Source organism: Marmota marmota, unplaced genomic scaffold (assembly GCF_001458135.2).
Source record: "Marmota marmota marmota unplaced genomic scaffold, marMar, whole genome shotgun sequence".
NCBI classification, from domain to species: domain Eukaryota; kingdom Metazoa; phylum Chordata; class Mammalia; order Rodentia; family Sciuridae; genus Marmota; species Marmota marmota.
This window is the reverse complement of record NW_025999842.1, coordinates 30,063,550-30,083,140: the sequence shown is the minus strand read 5'-3', so window position 1 is coordinate 30,083,140 and position 19,591 is coordinate 30,063,550. Positions and strand designations below refer to the sequence as shown.

The 19,591-nt window shown below is 38.0% G+C and overlaps 1 protein-coding gene across 3 annotated transcripts in view; it reads right to left on the bottom strand.

The window, feature by feature from the left end:
* Positions 1–19,591, bottom strand: part of Slc16a10 (solute carrier family 16 member 10) — a 111,041-nt gene that overhangs the window by 7,467 nt on the left and 83,983 nt on the right. For 2 of the 3 annotated variants that reach the window (XM_015500190.2, XM_048789208.1), the window contains one exon: positions 3,409–3,552. In XM_015500190.2, the coding sequence (XP_015355676.1) occupies positions 3,409–3,552 (144 nt within the window). Of the gene's footprint in view, positions 1–3,408; positions 3,553–13,845; positions 13,878–19,591 lie in introns of those variants that run through there. The other variant, XM_048789317.1, reaches the window with a different exon arrangement.

Below are 19,591 nucleotides of genomic sequence, written 5' to 3'. Positions count from 1 at the left end.
AGAGCACCCTTGGGCTCTGTGTTGGTGGGCTGTGTTGTCTCTTGGGCTGCTGTGCTTACAAATGAAGCCCATCAGTGGCTTCCAGCAGTCCCAGGACACACCTAAGGACTTTCCAGCTCCTCCACCAGCCTCTTTAAAATCCAGTCATCCCCCCTGTGACTCAGCATAAACTACTGGGTGTCCCAAGCACATACTACTGCCCTACGTTTGGATGAAAAAAATTTACATAAGGGCTTAAAGAAGCCAGTCTGTGGCTAACCTTTCCATTGAAAATAAAATATCTGATCCACAATATTGACTTTTAACTCACTGCTATCTAACAGACCAAACATGGGAAAGTTAGGAAAGTTCTATTTTCTTTTGTAAATTACTCAAAATACCTAAGTATTAAAATGTCCCCGCAAAAGTGTTGCAAATGACCTGCCTGTCCCATCTGTAGGGGGAAAGAACTTTTAGAAATTATTCTGGAGAATGTTTATGTATAAAATATAGCATGACTCCATCCTCTGAGCCTTAGAATGGGCTCCAGAATTCCTCACTGGACCACTTCTCATTCCTACCTGCTCTTCCTCCCCTCCCGCACTCTTGCTTCGCTCCCTCTAATCCACCCTTTACACACAGCGCGTGTACAGTAGTTTTAGAATGTAAAACCAGACCAACACTCTCCAACAAAGGCCCACTTTACTTAAAGTAAAATGTCCTTGTCTTGGTTTTCAAGGCCTGGATCACTGGCCTTCCCAGCTTTCTAACCTCTTCTGTGAGGCTCCCTGTTTTCTGAATCCCAAAGACACCCAGCATTTTCCTGCCTAAGTCCTGCTCCAAGAACTCAGAGACTATGTCTCTCTTTTTTAAATCTGGATTGGTGTCTGGGGCACAGAAGGCACGCAGAATTTTTCGAAAAATAATATTAAGCTCTGTAGTACAATAAATGCCCATTAGAAGGCTCTCTTGGCACTTGAGAACTAGTCTGAACATTCAGCTATGTGTTCACTACACAACCATAAGTGAGGATGTCCATAGTAAGGTATTGATAAAGAGGGGCATAATCATTGTTCAATAAATACATTGTTAAAAGTAGTGCATAAATATGCATGAGGGCTTGGGTTTAATTCCCAGCACTGCACACCACCTCTGTCTGTACTTCCTTCTGGACCTACATGCACACAAACACCCATGGTGAGGCAGCCTCTCTGTTCCTCAGTGGACATATCTGTAAAAAGAAATAAGGACAGTCCCACCCTTACAGGGATGGGCAAGGATAATGAGATAATGCAGGTAGAGCACTTACTTCATCATCTGAATGTGAAAGTGCTCAATGAATGAGGGTTGTTATTACTTACAGTCAATTAATGCAAGTTACTTTATCTGTAATAAATGCTTTTATCATTTAATTTCGTATTTCCAAATTTCACTTTTTCTTCAAGGCACTGCTCAAATACTGCCTCTGATCACTAGCAAAATACTTATTCCCCCAAATCATAAATCCCCTCATGGTTCTCCTTTCCCTTCCTTCTGCAGCCAAGTTTTTTGGGTATAGTTATCTATATTTTCATTTATTCAATTAATCATGTCCAATCTTCTGTATTTGCCACTCCATTGAAACTGCTCTCTATAAGGTCACTAATGGCCTCTCTGTTGCTAAATCAGTGAAGATCTATTAGTCTCCTTCTCACTAGCTACTGACGCAGTGCTGGCCTCCTGCCCTTAGAAACACTCTATTCTTGGATTTTTCTTTCCAAGCTGGCCACTCCCTGTTGGTCTCCTTGCAGGTCCCTAGTCCTCCATTCACTCCATAAGCCCATGAATACCAAAGTCCTGCAGTCTCTTATCCATACTCTTCCAGGAGCTCCAAGCTCAACTTGGCTTCTTCACAGGCACCATACATTTGACACAGCAAAATTGAATTCATCATCCTCCTTCATTGATAAGAGTGGAAATTCATCTACTCTGTTACCCAGGTCACAAATCTCAAACCCAGTTTAAGTGGCTCCACCAAACACTCACTCTCATATCCCTGATTTACTCCTGGCATCTCTGCCTTGGCTTCTCCTGCTAAAACTACTTCAATAATCTCCAACTAGTTCCCATGCTTCCACTTGTGTGTGTGTGTGTATGTGTGTGTGTGTAATTTACATATAAAACTCACCCATTTAATGGGTACTATTCAATGCCTTTTAGTATATTCACAACATCATAGAACCACCAAAATCATTTAATTTTAGAACATTTTCATCACTCGAAAAGAAATCCCCCACACAGTATCAATTACTCACCAATTCCCCCTTCCCTCCAGCCCCTGACAACCACCCAATCTACTTTCTATCTCTATGGATCTTCCAACTATGGACATTTTATATACATGGAATCATTCAATATGTGGCCTTTTCTGACTTCCTCAACTCTTGCCCCTCCTCCTCTACTCCATTCTATCCAATTAATCTTTATAAAACACAACTCATGTCACTCCCTTGCTTAAAATCCTAACAACTCCTGATTGTAGAATTAAGTTCATCCATTCTCATGCACATTAAGTTCCTTCCCAACCTGGCCCAAACATCAACTATTCTCTTTATTCCATTCAAACATTCAGTTTCCCAGACACATCTCCACATCTTTACCCCATGTTTTCTTTGTTTGGAATACACCTCCCTATCTTCCTTAACTGTGTAACTCAGCCAGCCAGCAAGCCTCCCATCCATATATAACAACCACTCACCTCTGCTATGTGTGTATGGTGCTGGGAATTGAACCAAAGGCCTCATGCATGCTAGGCAAGTGCTCTACCATTGAACTTCACCCCCAGCCCTTTAACTACTACTCATTTCTTAACTAGTGATTCAGATTTTCCCAGGAGACCTACATAACATACTCAATATTCCACTGTACTGTAACACTGTCTTTTCTGTCTTCCCATGGGACCTTCAGCTAAGGATCACAGATGACATTTCATCTGCAGCATGTAGCACACTTTCTGGCATGAAGGAGTCACTTAAATATCTGTTGCCTAAGTGTCATGAATGATCCTGAAATTAGCATTTGTTAATGCCCACCCACAACACATAGCAGGCAAAAAGTCGTACACACCCCAAATTTCATAAGATATTGTAAAATGCACTGGATCTGTTCATGATTATGAGAACTGTGCCAAAAATAAAGAATTTTTCTTAGAAGAAGCCATGGGCAAAAACATTTTGGTAGAATTCCCTGACAAAACAAAGAAAATTGTTTGATTGCCAACTTCTCATGTTGTCCAAATTCAATCTTGACTGGTATTGTCCTTGAAAAACTGCCTGTGGAAGTTATGTCTAGAAAGTTTTTTTTTTCTTTTTATAGAATTTTAAAATTTACATTCATTTAATGAGCTACCAGGCAATAGGAATAAATTAGGGGTGAAAGAAAAGAAAGTACCTGTAGATAAACCTTCTTCACACCAGGTACATAATCTGCAATCCGGCCAAAGAGAAGTCGCCCAACTCCAGAAGTGATGCCAATGCACATGAGAACCACCTCTTTATGTTTTTCATCTTGAAATCTTTCATTCACGTGTTTCAGCTGTAGACCAAGGAGAAAGAAACCACACTAAATATGGTAGGAAAAGTTAACAAGGATTGAAGCTTTGCATCAAACATGTGCCTTCTCTGTTATGGATTCTCACTCCCTTCCCAATTAAAATATTTATTCTGTGATAAATTTTCATTAAAAACAATGAAGAAAATCTAGTATGATTTGGCTTGATTAAAAAAAAATAGAGCTGGGTATGTAGTTCAGTACAAAATGCTTGCCTAATGTACACAAAATCCTGGCTTCAATCCCCAGCACCACAACACCTACACAAAAAAGAAATGAGTTCTTGTAAGAATTTTGTTGTTCCTGTTAAGGGTTACCAGCACATACTTTATAAGCTAGTATTGAGCCATTCAAAGAAGAGAACAGATCTTTGAATGTACCACATACTCTTGTTTTCTCAAGGTTACCCAAGGACTCAGCATATTATCTGCCCCCTGAAAGAAAGTCAATTGTGGAATTTTATTTTTTGTAGGGGACATGAATCAAACTGATACACCTGAAATTAGTTATGACAGAGCTTCCTGGATGAAAGCATAAGTTTCCCTAGTTGTCTGTTTGTATAGCACTAAAACAGATACAAGAACAGTTTCATAGAGTGGTTAAAACATTTAAGCCTCTGGAAAGTCAGAGTTCAAGTCTGGGTTCAAGTCCTGGTCCCATCCTTCAGAGTGATCTGGGGTAAGTTCTTAACTTTTAGGGTCTCAGTTTCCAGTTTCCTAAGTGTATTAAATGGAGATAGCAATAGTACCTATTTGAAGGGTGTTTAAGAGGATTAAATAAAAGAACTTAGAGCACTAGGGGTTTAGTTCAGTGGCAGGGTACTTGCCTAGCATTCATGAAGCCCTGGTTTGAATCCTGGTACTGTAAACAAACAACTTAGAACCTCTCTGGCACATGGTTAATAGTTATCAGACTATTAACTTTAGTCTTTTTTATTTTGCAGTACTGGGGATTGAACATAGTACATACTAGGGTAAGCCTTCTACCACTGAGTTACAACCCCAGCTCTAATTTTAGCCCATTTTTGATAAAAGGATCTTTTGGGGGCCAAGTGGTCTAAAAGTGGAAAAAGGGGGTGAGGGGAAGATATTTTCCCTTAATCACAGTCCACTTAGAACAGTGTGACTACAATGATCTCGGTGCCACAGACAGCAAGACTATTTGGAATGTCCCTACATTCACTGTCCCTTACACCAAACACTGGCCTAAATTTGGGAACTCTGCAAGCAAATATTCCACCCACCTCAATGGCCCAGGTAGCTCCAATGCAGCCTTTCTAGATGATGTCTCTCTCCTTGAGATGCTTCTATTTTGATTTTTATCCCCCTCCCACCCCACTTTGCATGTTTTAAAAGTTAATTTGTGTATTCCCACACCATCTCATTTTTTTTGTCCCCTTTCAAAATTGGTAACGGTTCTCTAATGTCTCAATTTTCACACTGGTCCAGAAAAATCCTTCTAAATACGGGTTTAATCTTCTCAATCCCTTATTCAAAGGCTGCCTGCTGCCTACATTTTGTACTTCTTGGTTTGGTATTCAAAGCCCTCTATAATCTGCCACTAATTTATCTTTGTACCTTTATTACCTACTGATACTTGGCCTAGAAGTCCCAGACAAACATAAAGAAGTAAAACAGATTCATTGGAGAGGAAAGGCATATGCTTCAGTGGATTATTAGCAGCAATGTTGCCAAGTCTACCTCCCAGCCCCCTTTTATTAAAAAGTCAGAAATCTGGATTTTCTGTGGAAATGTTGGCACCTAACTAAAATTTAGAACACTGTGTGATCCAACCCTATAAAAGCCAAACAAAACATGTCTGCAAACTGCATTAGGCCAGCTTTGATCCCAGCCCTAATCCCATCAGGCCCAGGACAGGTTTATTCACAATGCCGCTTAAACATGCTAATGTGTTCTTAATTCTCTACCCTAGCTCAGTGGTAAAGTGCTTACCTAACATGCATGATTCCCTGGGTTTGATTCCCATCACACAACCAATCAGTCACATCATTCATGAGATTTAAAGAGAGAGAGAGAGAGAGAGAGAAAGACTTTCTAACATCACTATTGCTTAAAGTTATCATTTGGTACCATAAGTATTCTGTGTTCCTACCCAGCCTTATAGCTTTTCACTCAATACAACTCTTCCATGTCAAAGTAGACTAACAGACATCCAACTGCTTGTATCAAAGGCACCTGGAGTCATGCTGCTCACTGCCCCCAACCCTGTATTTAACTTGACTATTATTGGCTCCCGTAACCATGGTAGAAATCTGACAATCATCCTTAATTGTCTCAATTCCTCTGTTAAAGTGAAAAGCACATGGAGGAATTAGACATCAGTAGGGGAAAAAATGCATAATCTCAAAAAATTTTAATAATGATTTCCTGTTAAAGTAATGTTCTGGTTATATGGTTAAGTAAAATATGTTATAAACATTAATTACATTTTTTTTAATGTGGCTACTAGAAAACTTAAAAGTACAATATGACTTGCATTGGTTTTTAAAGAAATCCACTTGTGGCTGAGAAGATAAGAGATGCTGACTAAGGTTTCTTCAAACTTTTAGACAAGTTGAAGGAGATCAGATTTCCACTGAGTTCTGAGGGAAAATGAATGACCTGATCATGCATTATTGTGTATTAATTGGCTTTACTTGGAATTTGAATCCAGACTCTAGTGTACTACTTCAAGTCAGGTAGCGATAAAATATATTGTAACTTTGTGTGTGTGTGTGTGTGTGTGTGTGTGTGTGGTTGTGGGGATCAAATATAGGACCTTGTACATGCCAAGCAAGTGCTCTACTATGGCACTACATCCCCAGTCCTTTTTATTTCTCCCTAAGTTGTCTCCCTAAGTTGCCCACACTGGCCTTGAACTTGTGATCCTCAAGTAGCTGGGATTATAGGCATGCACCACTGTGCCTGGCTTTCCTATCTTTAAGTACTTTTCATATTTTTAACTTTTAAAGAAACAATAGACCAAAATTACCAGTCATTCTTTTGATGAAACTAAGAACATGTGTTTACCAAATTGCTATTCTTCTTTGTTAGTGATTTTTTTTCCCACCCTTACCCTATACTCTATTTTGTAATCTTAAAAAAGAAAAATAAGGTGGAATGTTTGGGATCTTTTGAAAAAGGGTGAATGAGGTAAATTCAAATTATGCTTAAGTGGGAACTACAAAGGGCCTTACTTCATTAAACTGTGTTGCTCTTGTCATTGTCATTTAAATCAAGCAAGAACTTCAACTACTTATACTCCCTCCCTACCTCCTATCAAAATCTGTACTAAGTTTTTTCGGTCAATAAGTGAGGCAATCTGGAGGGATGGAGGAGCAGACTCTCCTGGTGCTGGATCTCAGGGTCCTAGAGATCCTTTCCCCCAAGGCAGCTATACCAAGGCCTGGTGTGTTCGTTCCACTTGGGCCTGGGCTTCCCATGTACCTATCTTTCATCCTCTGGACACTGGCATGCATGATGTTTAGCAGAACACATGACACTAGGCACAACTGGTATTTCCAACAGAGTCATGTGGGTAGACATGAAAATATTGGACAGCTTATTTTTATATTTAATCTAACTTTTGGTTGTTTAACCTAACATTTTAAATGAATCCAAACTTACATTAGAGTCTACTTTCTGTGCAGGGGATAATATTTTTTAGAGAAGTTGTTTAAAGTTAACTTTGGAGGGTGGGGGTATAATTCAGGGGTAGAGGTTATCCTTAGCATCCACTAGGCCCTGGGTTCAATCCCCAACACCAAAAAGTAAACAATAAAGTTAACTTTATTTGAATGTGAGGGTGTCTTCAGGGCAGGAATTAGTCTTTTATTTATGTTCTTAAACATTTGTTTAATCCTGGGTGGCACACCTCTTAAGGGATGAAGAAAGTCTAGCTGACTGACAACCTGCCTGCTCCTGAAACATTGTTCCATCATTCAAGCAACAACAGCTTTTGCTGACCATAGAAACCATTTACAGATTGTATGAAACCCTATTTGGTTTTTGCTATCCAAAGATAACCAAGAACTCATATCGAGGATATATAATCATTCTATATCCATGCAGGAAAGAAGACAAGACAAATTAGTTACATATATTTCCATCTCATTTAATATCTTCAACTCAAGTAAATGGTGGTACACCTCTCTGTATAAATGAGGTGTTTCTGACAAGGCAATAAAAGCTAAGTTCCTCTTTCTTCACTACAGCCCTGAGCTAGATCCCATTTTTGAGAGGTCAGAGACAGCAACCTATGAAAGCAACTATCTCACTGGAATGGCCTCTGCCCTAGCTTCTCTCTTTTCCACCACTCTCCTATAAAGGAGCCATAGACAAAACAGTTGGAGACATCAGATAGTGTTCTTCCACTGGGAATCCAAGGCGAGATCCTCTGGAACTCAAGACCATGAGGGAGGTTAAAGGAATGCCCATAGTACAACCTATGTAGTAAAACCCAGTGGCAGTACACATTTGCAAAGCAAAGATATCACTGATCCAAAAGGTCCAGTATTATCTTCTGTACTGTTTTCTAAGATTATTTGGCCATACATCATGGTCACTAGCCACATTATTCCTCCAACTCTCACTTAAGGGAATGCGTACTTTTTTGCTGTATCTCTTTTATGTAATACTTACGTGATATATTGCATAAGCAATATGACAAAACTTCAATATATGTAAGTTAGACTACACATCTTGAGGGAAATATAGTTAAAGAAGAAAAGGGAAGAAATCCTGGAGACTCTTACAACAAAAAATAACTTAATTTCTGACAGTGGACGTGAAGTGACAGCTGACTTAGTACAAAGGGTTAACAAAGGAAGTGTTAGGTGACCAGGAAATTCCAGCAAAGACAGGTGAAATGGAGCATTACAATAGACTGAGGGCGAAATTGTCCCATTCACTGTTGCTGCTGTTAACTATTCTCTTTGAAAGATAAAAAAGATTTTAATCACCCATTTGTCCTTGTTTGTGATTATTTTAATTCCCTGATTATCTGTCTGCCCTTCCTGTTCAGGTAGATATCCTCACAGTACCGAGGGGTGGAGGATGGGTAGGCATGTGCACTGGCTTTGTGTCTAGGAGAATACACTCTTTGGGAGAAGGAGGAGATTTGTATCTTTTAGGTTTACAAGGTACACCCAAAATGTGCTAGTAAGTGCCATATAATATGCTCTGTGATTAAGGTATTCAAACTGATTTCAACTTCTTACTTTCCAATAGGGACATTAAGTTCACAGCACTTCTACTCATTGTTGTTCACATCAGAGATTATCAACTTCAGCTTGTTGCATCTCATTTGCGTGTAGCATAGAGTAATTTCTGAGAATACAGTCATCTAACATTTGAAAAGCTACTCCATAACTCTATCTCCAACTCACGCAAATGGTGGGACACCTCTTTTCGTAGGTACACTTTTTTTAAAAAGGTAAACTCAAAGAAAAGAACCTGGCCTCTTTAAAGAGAAAAAAAGAAAGAAAGATATATGTTTGAAAGGGAGTAGAAAGTCTGCTGGAGTGGTTAATGGATAATCTCAGAATTTGTTACAAATAAAAACTCAACACTACCCTTTGACTTCAAAGTTGGACTAACAGATCTTCCCAATGGAATGAGAGAGCCTGGTTTGCTTTTTCTTTCTTTTTAAAACAACTATTGTTTTCTCTATTTTTGCTTTAAAAAAAAAGAAAGAAAAGAAAAGAAAGTAAATTAAAACCAGTGGGTCATTAATCAGGAAGGGTTTTCTTTTTTGTTATTGTGTTTTTGTTTTTTGTTTTGGTACTGGGGATTGAACTCAGGGATACTGTGTCAACAGAGCCACATCTCTGGCCCTTTTTATTTCTTGAGACTGGATCTTACTAAGATGCTTAGGCCTCACTAAATTGCTGAGGCTGGCCTCAAACTTGCAATCTTCCTGTCTCAGCCTCCAGAGTTGCTGGGATTACAGGTGTGTGCCACCATGCCCAGCTCCTTAGAAGTTTTGCACAAGCACTGTGTATCAGGAAGCCAAGTGAGTCAATGAAAACTGACTCCAGAAATTTGGGTACATAAAATTAAACCATTTACACCAAAACATTGAAATGTTTCAGTGACCATTGATAGATAATCATGGATCAGATAAACCTAAAATGTCATTTTAGTTAGTTAAATCTGGTCAACTGTGCTTTGAGACTAAAACATCTCTAAGATGCACTTGAAGGAGAAATTTCTTTGCTTGCCAACATCTGTAAGGACCAACATCTCTAGGCAGCCCAGTGTCTGTTTTCACATGACATATTTCTTGTAATTGAAGTTGAGGCAGAGGTGTGTACTACCTTCTCAAAGGCCAATGGTGGAGAGCAGAACTTTGGTCTAACAGGACTCTAGGAGGCAGCAGTAGCTGGTTCTGTTTGTTTTTTTAAACAGCCAGACTTTCCATCTCATTAAAATGGGTTTCCACGGTGTTGAAAATGACAATGGTACTGTTAAGACATGAAAAGTTCAGGATTGAGAAATAAAAAGTTTCTGGAATAAAGATTATTTTAACAGCCAAGAAGGAGTAGAAAAAGAAGAGTGCAGAAAAGATGATGGATGATTTGAAAAGCCTTGATAAAATTTTGAAAATATTTTCTAATACTAAAGTCTTTAAAAGCCTTTGTTATTTTTCCCCCTTTCTGGTTTCTTAAAAATAAATTTCCATGGATTAAGATAAATAAGTAAAACATCCTTGACACTGCATCTTTTAGATAAGATCAAATTTAGCAAAATGTTCTAGGGGAATTATCAATCATACTCTACTTGGATTTAGATGCCAGTTTCAATAACCCTGTTAAAATTTTAGGGTAGAATTTATCTTAAAATAGAAAATAAATTCCTATCCTACTATCATGTATAACTAAAAAGAACAAATAAAAAATAAAGAAAAGAAACCTCTAGAATTTTTAGGCAACTTGAAATCACTTAGTGACCCTGTCAATTTCTGTGCACATATTTTTAAAGTTACCAAAAGAATATTGTTTCTTCCTGAGTGATGAAAGGTATTTAACCTGTTAAACACCTTAAATTCAGCTTAAATTTTATTCATTCCACCTAAATCTGGATTTGATTCTAAAATGTTTTTCCTTGGAATCTCATTCCTGGCACACCAGATCCACCACTCTCAAGTCCCCGGTTCCTGGATAGTTTACATGAACACAATGGATTTGAATGAAAACAGAGCCTGTCTGTGAAGAAGTGGGACAGGACTGCTGCTTCAGTGATCCTAAGGATGGCACCAGGGTTCAGCCTTGGTCTGCAGCCTCCCTGCATAAGCAACTAGCATCAAGACATCAATCAGTAGGGCACTTTGAAAATACAAAGTGGTTGTAAAGTCTTAAAAGACATGACTTCTGTTTGTGATTGATGCTCTTTTGAGGCAACAGGGGTTTCCATGTTTTGCATTTATTTTAAAGGAAAGGAGGAGAGGAGTATGCTCTTTAAACTTACTCTTGACTCTGTTTTTTTTTTTTTTTTTTTTTTTTGGTACTAGGGATTGAACCGGGGGTGCTTAACACACTGAGCCACATACCCAGCCCTTTTTATTTTTTGAGACAGGGTCTCATTGTTACTGAGGCTGGCCTTAAACTTGTAGTATTCTTGTCTTAGTCTCCTAAGCAGCTGGGATTATAGAAGTGCACCAATATGCCCAGTTGATTTTTCTGAAAATCTTTTTGGATGGTGAGTGGGGGTACTGGGGATTGAACTCAGAGGTACTCAATCACTGAGCCACATCCCCAGCCATATTTTGTATTTTATTTAGAGACAGGGTCTCACTGAGTTGCTTAGCGCCTCACTTTTGCTGAGGCTGGCTTGGAACTTGTGATCCTCCTACTTCTGCCTCCCAAGCCCCTGGGATTACAGGTGTGCGCCACCACGCTCAGCTGATTTTTCTGATTTTTGAGGGAAAAACAAAAAAATTAGGGCATTAGTTCTCATTCAGCTTAATTTTGCCCTTTCTTCCAAAGTGAAGAAAAACTGAATCCTTCATGAAAATTCTACCTTTTTTAAACCTTTCCTAAGATTCAAGGTAGTGTTGTTGGCTAGAAAGATACTTTGCCAGTCTCCCTATCTACCTCTCCCCTCCAGTCTTGGTTAGGCACATAGAGTCGATCTTTTCTATTAATCCCAAGAGCCAACCAACTGCTGGATCTCTTCCTAGTGTATCCTCAAATTCAGTTTTTTTTTTTTTACCTGACTAAAGATTAAAAATTGTTAGGATTAGGCCTAGATCAGTTTTCCTTCTACTATTGTCATTTCAACATATCTCTGAGACTATCTATCCTAATTACTCCTTTTCTTATTCTCATTCCAAGTGGGGTAGAACACTACTGATTTTTAAAAGATCATGTGTACGTAGGTTTTTTTTTTTTTATTTAGGATTTTTTTCCCCCCAGAAGAGAAAAGGAAGCGATGGAACATTACAGGGTGGCTATGAAGGTGAAAGCAATGCAGAGCTTAAAAAGCACCTCATTGGAAGGGAAGGGAAGGGCATCAGGTAACTTCTAATCCTGGGAAATTCCAATCCCAGGATTCTGAGCAGGCTCTGAGGGTTACACAGGGGGACAAGGAGATACCTGGCAGAGAACAACAGTTAAAGCTTAAGGCATCAATAGGAAGCTAAGAACTTTCCTTTGAGGAAAAGCTGGCAAGGACAAGCCTTAAACTGTGAAAAGCCCTGGATGAAGAACATACTAAAGAAAACCATGTGTTCATAAACTGAGGTAATGATTAAATAGGGACAAGGACACTTGATTTATGTTAAGGATATTATAATGAATCATAAAATTTGATTATTAATAAATGGCAGCATTTTAAATTCCACAGATGTGTTCTTGGGTTGAGATGGGCTTGGGCATTTGTCATCCTATTTGCTGGGCTATGGTCACCCTCAGATGCCCAACTCTTCAGGGAGAAGGTGCAATGAATAGGGGGACTATTTCACCTCAGCAGGACTGTGGACCTCTTGCCACCATTTACATATTGTTAAATATACTCCACATTGAAACTAGTCTATATCATCTTAAAGTCTCTTTTATTTCTGATCACTTTTAAAATCTTACCCTATCCTAACTATATTTGCATGACTCCTTTCTCTGTAAATGGAGATAAATATTTTGTTGCCTTCAGGGTTTTACATGTTGAAGAGCAAAGAAAAAAGTACTTGAAGAACTTAAAAGTACTGTTAAAATGTAAAAGTGGTCACGAGTACAGCAATTAGTAGACCTTGTACTTTAGCAGCTTAAGCAGCCTAAAAGCCCAATCTGAAATCAGTCAAAAAATATGCAGAGCCGGGCACGGTAGCGCATGTTTGTAATCCTAGCAACTTGGGAGGCTAAAGCAGCAACTTGGTGAGACCCTAAGCAACTTAGTGAGACCCTGTCTCAAAATAAAATATAAAAAAGGGCTGGGGATGTGGTTCAGTGGCTAACCCCTGGTTCAATCCTCAGTACTAAATAAATAAATAAATTATACATATACATACATACATACATATATACATTGAGCACCAGGCACATGTTTGGTACTGGGTCTGAAATAATGAAGAAGAGATGCTGCCCCTAATCGTGTGGAGGTCCATTCTCCCTTACCTGTTTCTTCTTTAGTATTTCCTGAGGTGTACAGACACTTCCACAAAAAACTCTCCAAAGTATTTTGTAAATAAATCCACAGTTTTCACCAGCCTTTCCCATACTTCCACTGAATATATTACACAGTATAAAGGGCCTAACAAAAAAACATTACTGCAGTTTCTTGATTTAAGTTAAAATTGGGTATTTAAAACTTTTTTATTGATTTCTTTCTCCTCCACCAATTTTAAATTTTTTAGAGGTTGGGGCCTACCTTCTAGGGATAATTTTCATGCCTGAGCAAAACGTGCATCATTTCTAAAAACTGTTGAGTGATCTATAAATACTTGTTTTTGGCTAACTATAATTTGTAACACATGACAAACTTGCTTCCTCACTAAAATCAGCAGTTCTGCTTTAATTTATTTGTAAGGGATCGGTTTTCTAGCTTTCTCGTTTATTAATTATGTTTTCTCTTCCTGCAATGTTCCTATGCTAGCATATTATTTTTAAAAAATTCTTTTAAAAAAAATAACAGCTTGTTTTGATGAGAGTGTTCTGTAAATATTTAACTTCACCATTAATGAGTCACAAGTGGCCAGAGAAGTAAAAATCCTTATTCATTTCAGTAGGGGAATGCTGGGAATACTGCCTATGGTGTAAAACTGAAAAATGGGCAAATGTTCACTAACCTGAATAGTCAATTTGCAGCAGATGTTGAGATCTGAAGGGAAATAAATGCAAGGTTAGAAAAGCAAGAAAAACATAGACACCACTGAAAAAAAATCTGGAAGTGGAGATGAAGTGAAAGAGAGATGTCCAATCATTCACTTAACAACCACATGAGAACTGAGCAATACCAGTATATTTTTAGAAAAGTTAAGTAGTTACAGTATGTGGGAAAACAAAAAAACAAACAATGCTTGGGTCCTACAGCAAAGTATGCAAGAATTTTTCATTCTCAACAAGCAGATTTTAATATAATAAATCAGATAAAAATAAGTTGGATAAAAAAGTCAACTGTTGACTGGCCTTAAAGATAGACCAGAGAAATTCTGTTATAAGCTTCCCAAGGACAATAGGAAGCTATCTTTTTTGTCTTCTAAGTACCTAATTAAATTAGCTCTTCACACACAGAATATGTTTACAGTCACCTCCTCAGAGGCTGTCCCTGACTGCCCAAACTAAAGTTGACTATCATTGTCACCTTCTAACCCATTTTGTTTTCAAAGAAAATATCACTATTTGAAAATGACCTTGTTTACTTACTGATTTCCGTGAGAGAAACCACACTTGTCCTCACCAGTGCATCCCCATACCTAGAATGTTCATGGCATACTACAGGTACTCAGTGAGTATATGTCAAGTGAACAGATCTTGAATCTGCTCAACTAAGTTATAATAGAGGAAGAAACACATAGGCAAGAACATAAAATGTGACAGAATTGAAAATCTAAATCTACTCTAAGTCTATTCTAATAGTACTTCCACCTCCATAGCAAAGTTAAACTTCTTTGGACCTCAAGGTTCTTATCTATTAATGGAAGAACCAGTATTAGCACTGCTTCCCTCATAAAAGGTACGGTGAGAGTTCAATCAGGAAAAGTATGTGTGAAGTAAATAACCCTTATGTCTTTTGGGAAAGTTTATTGGAAGGGTAATGAATGAATGAAATGAAATGTTTCTAGACGACATGATAAAAAAATTAAAGGAATGTATATAAAGGGTATGAGAGTACACTGTTCATGAATCACAATGGGTAAATAGTTAGATTAGAAAACTATAAATACTCTAATAAGCCTACTTTTGAATGAAAAATAGAAAATATTAATAAAAAAGCAATGTATTAGCTTTTATTCAGAATACCAAAACATTCCGTAGAGTTAATTGATAATAGAAGAATAAACTAAAACCAAGAATACAAAGAAGGGAAAAAAGAAAAGCAAAAAGAAAGGGAGAAGGAGGAAAAAGCAAATGTAAGCTTTACCTCTAGGCCAAAAACAAAATTAAAATTTTAAGTTTAGCTCTTTTAATCTGGTTGCAATGCAGAGAAGACTGGTATGGCAATTCTTCTAATATATAACAAATTTTCAATCAATAAAAAATGTACCCAAGGGCTGGGGATGTGGCTCAAGTGGTAGCGCGCTCGCCTGGCATGCGTGTGGCCTGGGTTCGATCCTCAGCACCACATACAAACAAAGATGTTGTGTCCGCCGAAAACTAAAAAATAAATATTAAAAAAATAATTCATATTCTCTCTCTCTCTCTCTCTCTTAAAAAAAATGTACCCAAACCTCTGCAACCATCGTCCACAAGGCTGAAATGTAACAGACCCCAAAACTTTGCTCCTATCAGAACCTTAGAGTGAAGAGAAATAGTTCCAGCCCAATATGCAGTGAACTTTAGTTTAAAAGGATACTACTATAAGGCTTGCATTCTTGGGGAAAGATTGCCACAAAACAACCTTGACCCTGAGCTCCAAATATATCCAAAGAATGACAATTTGCAGTTGCTATTGGCAATTCTTAAAGAAGAACTGGACTCTTGTCGCAACCTCCTGATTACGTGGACCAGGGTTAAATGAGCAAACAATTTTATTCCTCTAATAATTCCATTTCTACAATGCACACATTTACAGTTTTGGCCATAATAAGCTTCTATTTATTTTCCTCAGATATTCTTGGATGTTACACCTGGTCCTACCACTTTTATAACTATGTGGCTTTTGGCAAGCAGTTAAATTTTCTACACCTTAGTTTCTTCTCCTGTTTAAAAAATATATATGTGGGCTGGGGTTGTAGCTCAGTGGTTGAGCGCTTGCCTTGCATGCCTGAGGCACTGGGTTCGATCCTCAGCACAACATAAATAAATAAATAAATAAATAAATAAATAAATAAATAAATAAATAAAGATTAAGGGGGAAAAAAAAATATATATATATATATATATATAATAATTAAACTAATTAAATGACCTGTACGATCTTTTTCATCTTTTAAGTTACTGTAACACATTCCTAGCATTTAAATATTTTACTTAAAAATCACTCTCTTAAGAAGACCCCGCTTAAACCCTTGTATCAGCCCTGCAACACTGAGCTAGTCTTACCACCCCTGGTTCCTCTCCTGAGAAAAGGAAGCAATGATGCTGCCTATTTCACAGGGTAGTCCTGAGACTTCAATGAGAAAGACTGTTTGTGGGAGCTTCTTGTGAGCCAAATGTTAATAAAAATGCGGGAGCACAATAAACTTCTGTTTAAAATAAACTTGTGGTTTGAAGTAAACCCTTGCTCCATGGCACTGACAATGAACATGCAGAATCTTAAACTGTGTTCCAAAACCTGGCTGTTGCAGCTGTTCTTGCCATGCTATGCCAAGAATCAGTTCAATCTGGCATGGCTACAAAGACAGCTAGATTGCCTAACTGTCCATGTTTACAATTCTGCACCTCCAAATCATACTTTTTTCCAATGTGTTATGGGGGAATATAGACTTTGTGGTTACAAAAGAGCTGCCAGTGGTTAGAGATGGGTGGGAAGGCAGATGGGCACAACAGGGAGGACAAGGGAAAAAGGCATAAGGGAAAACAGACTGCAACATGGGCAGCCAGGGATATGCAACCCTTGCATTTTCTTTGGGTATTTGACTCTTCCCGACAGCTCAACTACATAGCAAGGCGGGTTTCCCTTATGTCCCATAATCCTCAGAGTGATTATCAGAGCTTCTCCAAAAGATGCCCTGAAATTGGAGATGGGGTTAAACCAGCACAAATGTACTCTTGATGGATCAGACAACTCTATGTCACAGAGCTACCTGGTAAGTCAGGCAAAAGCCAGTGTCCAAGTATAGTTTTAAAGGCAAGCTGCTTCAAATTAAGATTTCTATTTCTATTCCTCCATTGCACAATTCATTTTTACTTGATATAAAAATCATAAAAGGACCTTTACTCATTAGTATAATTTAGGTTCCTCAAACTTGAACAAACTTTAATACTACTATAAGGATTTGAGGAATAAGTAAGTATCCATATTACAAATGAAATTAGGTATCATTCAAAAACATGCTATATTTTATCAAACAAAGCCTGAGATACTTAAATACAAAACAAAACCAAGAGACTTCTGTATTAACAAGAGGGAAGAAATAGTTTCCTATGTTCCAACTCCTTAGGGCCCTCTCGGGAGACTAATGATTCATCAGTGGCCTCAGAGTTTCCATGTGACTCTAAAAATTGAAGAAAAACATAGTCTTTATGTTAATCATATACAGTATGTATTCGCTATAAATCTGTATATTTTATTCGGCTATGCTCAACATTTATTATAGAAAACATAATTGAACATAAAACTCTATATGGCCTATGTTCCACTTGCCACTGATTATGAAAACTAATTTTGTATGGCCACAATTTTCTCTTAGGAACAATGCACTAGAGATCAAAAGAGAACATGTGGAGACTGGAAATAAGGTCACATGATATCCTCTTATTCCCATTACATCACAACAAGAGCTGGTTTTCCTAGCTGTAAAGTATGCTGAGTGCTGGGACAGCTCAGCATTGCCTCTGTTCTTAGTTTTGAAAGAACTGAAGAGAAATTTGCAAGGCAAATTTGCTAGGGCCACTATGGCTGAAAATAGCAGCATCCCCCTCCATCTCTGAGTTGACTAGATGAAGCAATTGTTTCCAATTAGTTATACAATTAGTCTGCTGAACCATCAGCAGACTCCTTCATAAAAAGAACATGGGATTTACCATGTGTCTGAGACATGTGCAAATCTAGCTCTGAGCATAAGTCAATGAGTGAACGTGAACAAGCACAGTTTCAGAGAATCACTTCCTTAACTCTGTTATTTATTATACTTATTATATTCATCTTTGTGATGGTTTGTGAGATTTTGTGAAAATGCTTAATACATAATCCATTCTTGGCAAATGTTACCTGAATCTCCCTCTAACAAAGCCATGAAGGGAGGAACATTTGTTTGCTATTCTTATATGCATGGCTTAGCACCTGAGCAGGGCTGGAGCAGTATTTCTGCTGAGACCACAGAGTGAACACAGGGACTCTGGCTTGGAGAGTTTCTAGGCTACATTTGCAGTGTTGACTACTAACAGCATTTGGCATTATGCAAAGCTAAAAAATATCTTTTAAGGTACTACATGCCCCATTTATTGGTGTGTCTGCCTCAAAAGTTCATTTCTAGTTTAAAATGCAACTTTTCAGTAACAAGTGAACTTGGAGTCCACTTAATTGCCATGGTAGCAAACAAGTGATCTGCCATTAATCTTACACAGGTAAATAGGATCTCTCTACCAGCTTTAAGTTTCTCCCCCCACCCTCTCCAGTTTTATTACATAAGGAATATATTACAAAGGGAAATGGATTTTCTCTAAGAGTATTGAACTAATTTTTAAAATTTTTTTTAAATTTGTTTTAATGAGTTATACATGACAGTAGAATGCATTTTGACATATTGTTCACAAATGGAGCACAACTTCTCATTCCTCTGGATGTTCATGGTGCAGAGTCACACCAGTAGTGTAGTCATACATGAATAATAATGTCTATCTCATTCTACTGTCCTTCCCATCATCACAGTCCCTCCTCTCCCCTCACTCCCTTCTAAAGAATCCAAGTTTCTTCATTCTTCCCTACCCGAGTCCCCACTATGGATCAGCATCTGCTTATCAAAGAAAGCATTCAGACTTTGGATTTTGGGGATTGGCTTCTTTCACTTAGCATGATATTCTCTAGTTCTATTCATTTACCTGAAAATGCCATAATTTCATCCTTCTTTAAGGCTGAGTAATATTCCATTGTATATATGTACCACATTTTCTTTATCCATTCTTCTGTTGAAGGGCATCTAGGTTGGTTCCACAGTTTAGCTATCAAAGTTTCTTTTGAGAACTATCTGTCACAAAGCCAACCCACTTATATTTTATCAGATTTTTTTCCTTTAAAAAACAAGCTAATTCAGCACAATTCACAATAGCTAGACTGTGGAACCAACCCAGATGCCCTTCAATACATGAATGGATAAAAAAAAATGTGGCATTTATACACAATGGAATATTACTCAGCACTAAAAAATAACAAAATCATGACATTTGCAAGGAAATGGATGGCATTAGAGCAGATTATGCTAAGTGAAGCTAGCCAATCCCTAAAAAATAAATGCAGAATGTCTTCTTTGATATAAGGGGAGTGACTCAAAACAGAGTAGGGAGGAAGAGCATGAGAAGATTACCATTAATCAAGAGGTGCATGGGAATGGGAGAGAGAAGGGGAATTGCACGGAAGATGGTAGGAGGCTCTCATTGTTATGCAAAATTACATATAAGATGGTGTGAGGGGGAAGAAAAAAGAAAAAAGAGAGAGAAACATGTCACAGTAGATTGGGTAGAAAGAGGTGAAGGGAGGGGTGGGGAGGAGAG